At 43.7% G+C, this 12887-nt stretch overlaps 1 protein-coding gene across 1 annotated transcript in view; it reads right to left on the bottom strand.

The window, feature by feature from the left end:
* TSK (tetratricopeptide repeat (TPR)-containing protein) overlaps positions 1 to 12887 on the bottom strand; it is a 129264-nt gene that overhangs the window by 63300 nt on the left and 53077 nt on the right. Inside the window, exons 3-4 of the mRNA XM_086779410.1 lie at positions 11855 to 12031; positions 11681 to 11772 (exon numbers count right to left, since the gene is read on the bottom strand). Coding sequence (XP_086635536.1) covers positions 11681 to 11772; positions 11855 to 12031 — 269 coding nt within the window. The remainder of the gene's footprint in view (positions 1 to 11680; positions 11773 to 11854; positions 12032 to 12887) is intronic.

Below are 12887 nucleotides of genomic sequence, written 5' to 3'. Positions count from 1 at the left end.
AAACTCATCCTCTTCTTTGACAAAAGAATGACCCTCCAAGTCTTCTTCATGTGTCTCCTAGCTGCAATCTTCAAACTCTTCCACATCATGAGATGACTTGGAATCGTCATCCTCATCCATAATGATCATAGTAGCCACCACTTTCTTTGATTTGCAAATGTGCCCAGGTGACCACTTCTCTTTGCATTTAAAACATAGGGCTTTGCTCCTCAATTCCTCAATCTGAGGATCATCCATCCGTTGAGTCTTCTTGAATGGTTGAGGAGGCTTCTTGATAAACCCATTGCTCTTCTTAGTATCATTATGAACTCCACTTGTGGACTGTCCACTTCCAAAAGATGTATGGAATTTGGAAGTGTAAGTGGATGTAGAAGAAGGTAGACTTTTCCCCACATTTGAAGAAGTGTGAAATGGCTTATGAAAAGGTACATTGGGCTGAACCCTCTTATACTTTGCCTCATATAGCTCCGCCAACCTAGCCTCTTTGATAGTGCTTGGTCTTTGTGCCGAGACATCCGCTTTGATGTATGAATCTAGACCATGCACAAACTTCTTCAATCGCCTGCCTTCATTGAGTCCATCCACAAACATAGAGAGCTTCATGAACCTCTTGATGTACTCCCTAACCGACATGCCCTTTTGTGTGAGTTCATACCATTCTTCATGGTATCGGTCAAGAACCAAAGGTGACACAAATGTCATATTCATTTCATGCTTGAGTTCTTCCCAAGTATGTGGCATAACTCCTTCCTTGAGCATATGTCTCCACCATTGATGTGCATAGTCTTCCAAATGCAAGGATGCAAAATGCACTTTGTCCCTTTCACTCTTCGGATAGACCTGAAAGCATGTATCCAACTTATTCATCCATTCTTCCAACTCATGTGGGGCTGAAGCATCACCCTTGAACTTAGAGAGTGAAATCTTGTCCTTTACATCCTTTGACACGGTTGACGATGCATTCTCATGACGGTGCGAGGGCTTGTGCTTTTGCATTTGCACATAAGATCCAAGGAATTGTGCAAAATCCTTGTACTCCCTCTTGAGGAAATTTGGCATTTCCATCCACCTATCATGAGCTTCTCTTTGTCTCTCAATGAATGACATATGTTCCCAATCAAGCTCAACCACATCATCCATATCATACACCTCCTCTTCAAGCATAGAGAACTGATTTGCTTTGGGATACAAAGGTACTCTCCTCGGATCCCCAAAATTTGACTCCTCATGTCTGAATGTAGGTGCATGTTGCTTTCCATCCAATTGAGAAGAACCCGCTTGGAATGTAGTAGGCTTCATCTCCCGCATAGAAGGCCTCCTAGCATCCGCCATGAATCCGAAAGTGACATTCTTGGTGGAATGCTCATGTGTTACCTTGGGAGAAACCTCTTGTACCATGGGTAGCTTGCCTTCCCTACGGCCTTCAAAAGCTGTCCCAAATTGCTTGCCTTCATGTAAAGCACCATGACCACTATCATAGGAAGGTTGGCTCATTGGCCGAGCGACCCTCTCTTCCAAAACTTCCATCCTTGTAGCCATAGTGTCAAGCCTACCATTGACTTCCACCCTTGTAGCCATCGTGTCCATCTTAGCATTCATTTCCATCAGCATTTGCATGATCGAATCGATGGGGATGGCATGCGAAGATTCTGGGGTGTGCTTATGGGCACTTCCGACATTCAACTCCTCATTCCCTTCTCTTGAAGTATGCCCAAAAGTATCCCCTTCTCTTCAAGTGTGCCCAAGAGTATCCTCCGGAGCATCCAAAATTCCTTGCTCCATCATTGCTTCTTCACCCTCTACCTCGTCGGAAGCCAAAGTATTGCGCCTCGGTCGCCCTTTTGGCTTCGGCCCCATGGAAACCTTCGGTTTCAGAAATTTGGCTCTAAATTGAGGTAGGGATGTCCGATTGAAGTGATCTAAAGCTTGTTGGAGAGCTAATGAAGTGTACTACACCACTATGCAAAGACCCGTAAGAGATGAGGTGTGCTACTATTCTCTGTTTTAGGGTTTACAGGGTTATAGACTGAAACGGTATTTTGGGTACAACTTGAGCTAGAGATATCCAAATGCAAAACTTTTTAGCTCAAATGGAAGCCTTCGATGAGTACTACAAGCCTATGTAATTGGATCTAGCAGACCTTCAAACCCCTGTGACTGAATTAGGGTTTACTGTTTCTGCAAAAACCCTAAATTCTACTCTAAAGAGATATCGAAATGCGGAGGTTAAGGGCTCGTTGGGTAGCTCTAAGGAAGCACTAAAAGCTCATATGGTCCCTTTTAATTTTGTCCAAAAGGGTTGGGACTGAATTAAGGTTTTTGTGAATCTGCAGATTCTTGCCAAAGTGACCCTTTTTGTGCCCAATTGATCTTTGTTTGCTCCCAAACCAATGTCAACACCTTTCGCACCTCATTGGCATCCCAAGGTCTGCAAATTATGCTCCACAAGCTTCAATTGTCCATGTATGACCAGAAATTTGAGAAAATTTTGACAGACTCCTTTGTTTTAGGGGCTAAATCTCAATTTTTCTCAAGTAGCAATGCAAAAATCCATAATCCTCTTATCAATTTCCATCCATTTCATAGCATGTGCCTCAACTTGCATCACCAAAAGGCATACAAATTCCTTGTAATTCCAAGCATTCACCATACGTTTCCCATGGCATAATGCAAGATCAATTCCCATGAGATATCCATATTAAGGCGCCATTGCCATATACATAAACCAAGAGGATGATTGTGGGGAGAAGATCGTCGGTGTAGCGCGTTGAAGCTTGCCGATCTCCCGGCCAAGCTCTTCTCACTCCCGTACCTAGTCCGAACCAAGGCACGGGTTGAGGCCAAGTCTTCACCTCCACACCTAATCCTCCACTGTACCGCTTTACCACAGCACTCACGGCACGGTGGATTCAAGCCATGCTCCCCCCCGGGCCTCTCCGCCAACACCCGGGGTACCCTCACCAACATATCTAGTTTTTAGAAATTGAAGTGAGTGCAAACAATTGTGAGGTGCATATAGCTTGAATATGAAAATGAGGCGGATCACTTACAAGGATGTGGCATGACTCATGCCCATTACAATATACTCATAACCCATTATGCATGAACTCATGCTTATCCACATAGCTTCAAATGTCCGCCATTCATCCAAAGATCCAACATCAATCAATAAGCACAAGTGAGGTAATACCATATACCAATGACATCAATATCCAATTGGTATCAATCTTATAAGCATTGCTTATGAGTAATTGGCATCAAATGGCATTCAAGGGCATCAACTTGCATTTGAATGTAGCATTACCAATTGATTCCAATCACACATCAAGCTCTTCCAATGCTCAATAGCATCATACCAATGCATAAGAGCATCATGTCCATAGCAAAAACCTTCTCATTATTACCCAACATCCACTCCATGCATGTGGCTCAATCAATGCATCTAAGCATATGCATTCCTTCATCCATTTATGCATGGATTTATCAAAGAATCTTGCATTTGTCTCACAAATGACCACATGACAACCAAATGAGTGTGATTAAAGAAAGATGTGAGCAATAAGCTTTCTATGCATCCCCATTAGAGCATGTAATCACTTTCCAATGGATCATGAGTTATAGGGTTTCCTTTCATGAATAACCCCAATTTGTCCATAGCATGAGGATTAATCACCAATGCTTGAGAAAATGGCCATAGCAACTCACCAATGGTATTCCGAAAGCTTCAATGGTTGGATTGTTGCTTGATAGAGCCTCCAATGGATCCAAATCTTGAAGATTTTTGCAATTTTTGAGGGCTGGTCAAACCTCCTCTTCTCCCTCTCCAATAGCAATGAAGAACTCCCCAAAATCCACAAAAGAGATGCCAAACATCTTAGCTAACCACCAAATGGAATGGAATGGATCTTCTTCTTGTGATTGTAGGCCGTGAGGCTACGTGCGAATTCGGCGCAACCACGCCTAGCCTCACGGGTCAAAAAGGCAAGAGTAACACCAAGTTAGGCCCTCATTAGCAATAGGATAACATTTACAACAATTTAGAGCGAGTGGAATGGGACAATGGTGAGCTATGTGAGAGAGATTAGGGTTTGGAGCAAAGGGAGAGAAAAGGGAAACAAATTTTCAGAAATTTTCAGAAAAATGCATGTAAATTGGTACTCTATGTATTCCTCTCCTCAAGATCAACAAAAGCCCTAGAGCAAATGGGAGCAAAATGGGAGAAAGATGAGAAGTAATGGCTATGGAAAGCTTGGAGTAGAAGCACAAAAAGATAAACATGATTAACAGAGAGATTAACAAGTGATTAATTCAAATTTTTCTCAATTTTTGTATCCCCACCCCAAATAATTGGTCCAAGGTACCCAAATTAGATCCAATTGAGTTAAATCTCCATAAAATCACATGAAATGATGCCTCCTCTCCACTAATCTCAAAACATTAAGTAGAAATTAAGCAAGATTAAGCCAAAACTCCAAGAAACCAAGAGAAAATTCATAAAATTATCAAGAAAATGACTAATCTCATGCCCAAAACCTTGATAATGGATCAAAATCAAGGCTCTGATACCAAATGGAATGGAATGGATCTTCTTCTTGTGATTGTAGGCCGTTAGGCTGCGTGCGAATTCAGCGCAGCCACGCCTAGCCTCACGGGTCAAAAAAAGCAAGACTAACACCAAGCTAGGCCCTCATTAGCAATAGGATAACATTTGCAGCAATTTAGAGTGAGTGGAATGGGACAATGGTGAGCTATGTGAGAGAGATTAGGGTTTGGAGCAAAGGCAAAGAAAAGGGAAACAAATTTTCAGAAATTTTCAGAAAAATGCATGTAAATTGGTACTCTATGTGTTCCTCTCCTCAAGATCAACAAAAGCCCTAGCAAATGGGAGCAAAAAGAGGAAAAGATGAGAAGTAATGGCTATGGAAAGCTTGGAGTAGAAGCACAAAAAGATAAACGTGATTAACAGAGAGATTAACAGGTGATTAATTTAAAAAAAAATTCTCAATTTTTATATCCCCACTCCAAATAATTGATCCAAGGTGCCCAAATTAGATCCAATTGAGCTAAATCTCCATGAAATTACATGAAATGATGCCTCCCCTCAACTAATCTCAAAAGATTAAGTAGAAATTAAGCAAGATTAAGCCAAAACTCCAAGAAATCAAGAAAAAATTCAAAAAATTATCAAGAAAATGACTAATCTTTTGCGGATTTTGGGGAGTTCTTCATTGCTATTGGAGAGGGAGAAGAGGAGGTTTGACCAGCCCTCAAAAATTGCAAAAATCTTCAAGATTTGGATCCATTGGAGGCTCTATCAAGCAACAATCCAACCATTGAAGCTTTCGGAATACCATTGGTGAGTTGCTATGGCCATTTTCTCAAGCATTGGTGATTAATCCTCATGCTATGGACAAATTGGGGTTATTCATGAAAGGAAACCCTAATTTACAGAATTTTAACATTCCTACATAACTCATGATCCATTGGAAAGTGATTACATGCTCTAATGGGGATGCATAGAAAGCTTATTGCTCACATCTTTCTTTAATCACACCCATTTGGTTGTCATGTAGCCATTTGTGAGACAAATGCAAGATTCTTTGATGAATCCATGCGTAAATGGATGAAGGAATGCAGATGCTTAGATGCATTGATTGAGCCACATGCATGGAGTGGATGTTGGGTAATAATGAGAAGGTTTTTGCTATGGACATGATGCTCTTATGCATTGGTATGATACTATTGAGCATTGGAAGAGCTTGATGTGTGATTGGAATCAATTGGTAATGCTACATTCAAATGCAAGTTGATGCCCTTGAATGCCATTTGATGCCAATTACTCATAAGCAATGCTTATAAGATTGATACCAATTGGATATTGATGTCATTGATATATGGTATTACCTCACTTGTGCTTATTGATTGATGTTGGATCTTTGGATGAATGGCGGACATTTGAAGCTATGTGGATAAGCATGAGTTCATGCATAATGGTTTATGAGTATATTGTAATGGACATGAGTCATGCCACATCCTTGTAAGTGATCCGCCTCATTTTCATATTCAAGCTATATGCACCTCACAATTATTTGCACTCACTTCAATTTCTAAAAACTAGATATGTTGGTGAGGGTACCCCGGGTGTTGGCGGAGAGGCCCGGGGGGGAGCATGGCTTGAATCCACCGTGCCGTGAGTGCCGTGGCAAAGCGGTACAGTGGAGGATTAGGTGTGGAGGTGAAGACTTGGCCTCAACCCGTGCCTTGGTTCGGACTAGGTACGGGAGTGAGAAGAGCTTGGCCGGGAGATCGGCAAGCTTCAACGCGCTACACCGACGATCTTCTTCGCACAATCATCCTCTTGGTTTATGTACATGGCAATGGCGCCTTCATATGGACATCTCATGGGAATTGATCTTGCATTATGCCATGGGAAACGTATGGTGAATGCTTGGAATTGCAAGGAATTTGTATGCCTTTTGGTGATGCAAGTTGAGGCACATGCTATGAAATGGATGGGAATTGATAAGAGGATTATGGATTTTTGCATTGCTACTTTAGAAAAATTGAGATTTAGTCTCTAAAACAAAGGAGACTATGTCAAAATTTTCTCAAATTTCTGGTCATACATGGACAATTAAAGCTTGTGGAGCATAATTTGTAGACCTTGGAATGCCAATGAGGTGCGAAAGGTGTTGACATTGGTTTGGGAGCAAACAAAGATCAATTGGGCACAAAAAGAGTCACTTTGGCAAGAATCTGCAAATTCACAAAAACCTTAATTCAGTCCCAACCCTTTTGGACTGAATTAAAAGGGACCATATGAGCTCTTAGTGCTTCCTTAGAGCTACCCAACGAGCCCTTAACCTCCGCATTTCGATATCTCTTTAGGGTAGAATTTAGAGTTTTTGTAAAACAGTAAACCCTAATTCAGTCACAGGGGTTTGAAGATCTTCTAGATCAAATTACATAGGCTTGTAGTACTCATCGAAGGCTTCCATTTGAGCTAAAAAGTTTTGCATTTGGATATCTCTAGCTCAAGTTGTACCCAAAATACCGTTTCAGTCTATAACCCTGTAAACCCTAAAACAGAGAATAGTAGCACACCTCATCTCTTACGGGTCTTTGCATAGTGGTCTAGTACACTTCATTAGCTCTCCAACAAGCTTTAGATCACTTCAATCGGACATCCCTACCTCAATTTAGAGCCAAATTTCTGAAACCGAAGGTTTCCATGGAACCGAAGCCAAAAGGGCGACCGAGACGCAACACTTTGGCTTCTGATGAGGTAGAGGGTGAAGAAGCAATGATGGACCAAGGAATTTTGGATGCTCCGGAGGATACTCTTCGGCACACTTCAAGAGAAGGGGATACTTTTGGACATACTTCAAGAGAAGGGAATGAGGAGTTGAATGTCGGAAGTGCCCATAGGCACACCCCACAATCTTCGCATGCCATCCCCATCGATTCGATCATGCAAATGCTGATGGAAATGAATGCTAAGATGGACACGATGGCTACAAGGGTGGAAGTCAATGGTAGGCTTGACACTATGGCTACAAGGATGGAAGTTTTGGAAGAGAGGGTCGCTCGGCCAATGAGCCAACCTTCCTATGATAGTGGTCATGGTGCTTTACATGAAGGCAAGCAATTTGGGACAGCTTTTGAAGGCCGTAGGGAAGGCAAGCTACCCATGGTACAAGAGGTTTCTCCCAAGGTAACACATGAGCATTCCACCAAGAATGTCACTTTCGGATTCATGAGACGGATGCTAGGAGGCCTTCTATGCAGGAGATGAAGCCTACTACATTCCAAGCGGGTTCTTCTCAATTGGATGGAAAGCAACATGCACCTACATTCAGACATGAGGAGTCAAAGCCTTCGATACCGTACCACGTGCCAGGCTTATGCACAGATTGCATGACATTGAGGTACCTGAGGATATGCAGTGGGGGATATACGCTTTGTATGAGTCTCTGACAGGGAGAGTCCGAGCTCCAAGTGGACTATCCGATATGGTGACCAACACGATAGGAGTGAAGCAAGGATAACCACTATCACCCACCCTCTTTGGACTGTATACATAGTACATTGCTTTTATAGGCAAGCCCCTTATCTTTTCACACATCATCACTTATGTCATGCATGGGTCATTGGGCGGCTATGCGCACCAAATTGTGGCTTTTTGATACACTTGTTACACCGACCCTCTCCTGTACGGAGCTCCAATTTGGGAGCCCAACATACATCAGAGATCCCAGAGGGACGGATGAGGGATGGAGACAAATGGAGAGACCACTGATTATGATGATTGCGCACATGATTCGGAGCAATTCATCGGTACCACATCAGATTGTAAGGGCTAAGCTGGGTGCCACACTAGTAGTGACCGAGGCCCTATTCCAGGCAGTTACCTTTTTACAACGGCTATGGGAGCTCCCTCAACAGAGGCACTCCCGATTGGCATTGACCTCATCCATACAGTTGGCAGAGGATGGAGATACTCATTGCTGGTATGCTCAAATGAGATCATGGTTTGACCTACCACCCTTTCAGTACAGCCTGGATTGTCCATTTTGGATCTCACCCACTCAGAGTAGAACCGCGTGATTAGGATGGATATCGTCAGAGTGGACACAGAGAGGACATGGACTAGTCCCCTTGAGCCCTTAGGCACGAAAATGGCTCATTACAAGAGCCATTTTTTACACCTCTCATCAGATGATTTTATCACCCGCCCGGCGTACATGGACGTACACCTATCACATGGGATACGTTGTGCCATTGGACAGATCCGGACCTCATCACACCAGCTGCGGATTGAGACAAAGCAATATGTGCATCAGATCTCGAATGACCGCATTTGTCAGCTATGCTACCAGGAGGCAGAGACAGAGGAGCACTACATTTGCCGATGTACAGTATATTATGAGATCCGAGGGAGATATCACTGCCGCTTCCGAGAGGGTTTTGGGCCGTTACGCAAGGTCATGGAGTTTGAGGATCAGAGATGCCTGGGATTGTTCCTACTTGAGCTCAAGAGACACAGAGAGACCTTCTTGGCAAACAGGAGACCGAGCCATGATGTACCTAGACAGAGGATCCTGACAGATTTCTTCGACACCAGCACCGACACCCACACCCGCACCCGCACCCCCGCCCACACACCTCCTGATACCTCCTCCATCGGGCCATCATGGCACCAGCCATGCTCCCAGGGAGTCACTATTGATAGAGCAGTCATCTTATGTCATGCTCGTCGGCCACAAGACCCCGACCACGGCATCCTCACCATCGCCAGGTCAGAGCCATTATTGCTCGGCATCGGAGGCGCCTACCTCGCTTCTACGACCTCTCCATTCTAGACATCTCCATGGCAAAGATATTTGATCTGAGGAGAGAGCAACACTTCAACTGATCAGCATACATGGATCTACTTGATATACATTTTCTAGTATTTTGTACTCAATATCATCTAGGAGTCTTACTTACAGTTCTTATAACTGTATGACAGTCAGTTTATTGTACTTTTTAGTTTCATTTGCTTGTTCTCTTTGATGAGACACCAACTTCAGATGTACTCTCAGTTTTGGTCTCATAGGCCATTATGGCCTCTTAGAGACGTTAATATATCATTTCATTTCTCTCTCGTACAACTTCATCTTGCTATGGTGTTATTCTTGCCACAACCTCCATAGCCTACACAGCCAGGATTCCTCTGATCCAACAAGAGTCCCGTTGCAATACATAACGCTCATGCGTTCTTCGCGAGATGTCACCATGGCTTCGACCCTACATCCACCAACCCTTGGCAAGTGTATCCAACTTCCCTGTGAGATGGTCTGCTTCCCCAATCTCCGAAAAGAGTATCACCCTCTGATTTGATCAATTGGATGGTCAATAGGGTAAGTTTTGGAGTCCCTATAGACGGCCGCTTCAGTGGTGGCAAGGGGAGCGAGCATTCCGTCCATCAAAGTTTGCATTTCCTCCTCAAAGGATCTCTTGCAACCTCCAGGGCGACCCAATTCTTCAACAGGTAGAGTACACTAGTCTCCCCAACAAGTGTTTCATCTACAAGTACATAGGGCCACCTTGCTCAATCTTGCCCTCGGCACCAAGCCTGCAAGAGACATCCCCCCATCCCCCATCTAAATGTTATGTGCATCCGTTAATCCTGATGCTCATGGACATGCTCATCCTCATCAACAAGTATATGAGAAGACAAGAGGCAGAATAGGGTCCGATTTGAGAAGTCCTGGCAGCCCAAAAGTGTCCAAGACATAACCCAATGGTTGGGGCACAAGTTGGACACATAATGAACACAAAATATGACATTTTGGACAAAGTTTGGTGGGCTAAAAATGTAAAAGCAACTCAATAGAATCATCATTCAAAGATCAAGAGGATACATTTGTCAGAGTCTACAAGGCACCAAGGACACAATGGTGGATCAACAAGAGCTTCTCTTGTCCGATTCCAAGCAAAGGGTTGCAAGGATCTTTGGTATGCATCATGAAGCTGTGAATCGGCAAGTTTATTGTGTTTTGGCAATATATAATAGATTAGGTCGATCTCTCCTTCTCTTATGTGTCTTTGCTAAACATAGCATTAATCTTCTTTGCTTAGCATTAATTAAGAACACGCTTCCACGACGCATGTCGCCCCGAGGCCTCAACGAGAGTGCTTGACGAGAGCAAGAGAGCCCACGGTGGAGGTTCTCGGCCCACCGATCCCTATGGCCAACCTCAATCAGGCTCAGGAGGAGGAGGGTACTAGCCGTTGGCAACCAGTCCAAGTGGCACCACTGCCTGCTTCCGTGGGAGCACCGCCAGCCAGAACACCAGGCAGGTAACCCCCCCGAGGCAACGGTTCCCACTGGCAACCATTATAAGCATTTAGTTCCTAACTAGGAGATGGACAACGTGGCAACCCCCCGCGTTGTCCAAGAGATTCCTATTGATTTTGGCTTGTCCTCCGAGTTCTCGGAGGCAATGCCCCCCCCCTCCCTCCTCTCCCCCCCTTCATTCGCCGGGCTGTAGCAGCCCTTACATGTGAGCTGAATGCCACTTATTCAGTCTTTGATGCACGAATGACTCGTTTGAGCCTGTACCAAGTGAATTTACTGTTGTAGGCCCATAGGCGCTGTAGATACTCAAGGCCGTTCAAGTGAAAGCTACAGGCCAGACAGAAGGCTGAGCAGGTCCACCTTGTTTTAGGGCTCTAACCAACTTTATAAAAGGGGCTGACTAGGGCCTTTGACACATCTAAAGGGTGCAGAAATTGGCGATTAAGACATATAGACCATGATAGCATTGAAAACTGGTCAGAACAGTTCCAATAGTGAGGATCATAGGTCGTCACCTCCAAGACCTGTTGGCTCAGATCCCCCTTCCACAACAGATCAACAGCATGCAGGTTTTTTACAGGGCTAAGGTGGATGCCACCTAACATCCTTAAATAGTACTGCACTTGGGAGCAAACGTGGTACCTTGTGCCCAACTGCCTAAGGTAACAACCAACCTTACTGACGTATTGTAAGAGCATTTGCTCCACCCCTTGAGACTTGAGATCACGTTCATTCATCCTCTAGCCGCACTACTGCATCCCCAGGATTTGATGAGTTTTCAAAGGGTTATAAAAGTAGTTTATACACTTTCATGTACTAGGTATAAGAAAACTGTACTCATAAGCATCGTTATATGCCTTCAAAGCCTGTTCCCAATCTTCAGTACAATCAAGCGCATTTCCATAGTTGATCATCGCTACACATTGTCCCTGTAAAGCATTCAAATCCAAGATGAAAATCTTTCAGAAGCCAATTTTATAAAAAACGCATCATACACAGGTGGAAGCTTACTTCAAGGTGGCCAATTCGTTTACAAAGATCCCAACTCCTTAGATGCCACTTCTTCGCCTTTGCAAAATCCCTAAGATTATAGTAGGATTCGCCCACAGTCTCCAATGCATCCCCGAGCTTTTCCATGTCACCCATCTCTTTGACAACTGCTTTTAAACTCTTGGCAAGCTTGAGATGCTGCACAAAAAAACCTTAACATTAGTAAGGAAGGACCAGATCTAAGGCAGGCCCAGACTTACAAATTCAGAATTTTTAATTTTATTTTTTTGCAAAAAGGAGACTTCTATTAAGTATGAATAAACCTTACAAAATCACGGCTGGAAGGCAGAGCAAAACAAAACCTATCCCAAAATGTAGGTTGACCTCAACTAATATGGGGCACAAAGGTGCCAAGAGAGAGTCCTGTGGGGGTCGTTGAGAAAAAGATACCTTGATCCCACTCCCTCATGAAAACGGTGCGCTTTGCATGCGCACATCTCGAAGGTCCCTTGTATACGAGCCCATGTTGCCATAAAAGTGAATAATATCTCCCCATATAGTGAGTCTGAGTGCCCTCAATAGCCTTTGTGCATCTAGCCCTCCAAATCTCCCAAGCTGTGATATTGGCAATGAGCTCCCAAGTAGTATCAATCCTCTGCAGAGGTGGTCTATATTGGGTATGAGGAATATCATGTAGCATGCAGCGTTGGGCCACACCTTTGCATACAAGCTCAGAATATTCATTGTACTCTTGAAAAAGTTTTTTTGATATGCTCAAAATATTCATTGACTACATATCAAAAAAACTTTTTCAAGAGTATAAGCATTGGCTGTTGCTCCACATTAGAATATGTATGCATGGGTCCTTAAGATCACTACACAAAGATAATAAATGCTGAGAAGATTTTCGGAGGACTCAACCAAGAACCGACAACACCCTACGCCCCCTCTCATTGAATCTCCCTATCCCCCTACATGCAATGCAATAGCTGGCCCCCACATGCAATACAATAGCACCAAAACAAATGTACGCATCCCTCCTCATCCTTCCAAA

This window comes from Cibotium barometz, chromosome 40 (genome assembly GCF_041138505.1).
Source record: "Cibotium barometz isolate CiBa-2024 chromosome 40, ASM4113850v1, whole genome shotgun sequence".
NCBI lineage: Eukaryota > Viridiplantae > Streptophyta > Polypodiopsida > Cyatheales > Cibotiaceae > Cibotium > Cibotium barometz.
Note: the sequence above shows the minus strand (reverse complement) of the source record. Positions and strands in the feature narration are given on the sequence as shown.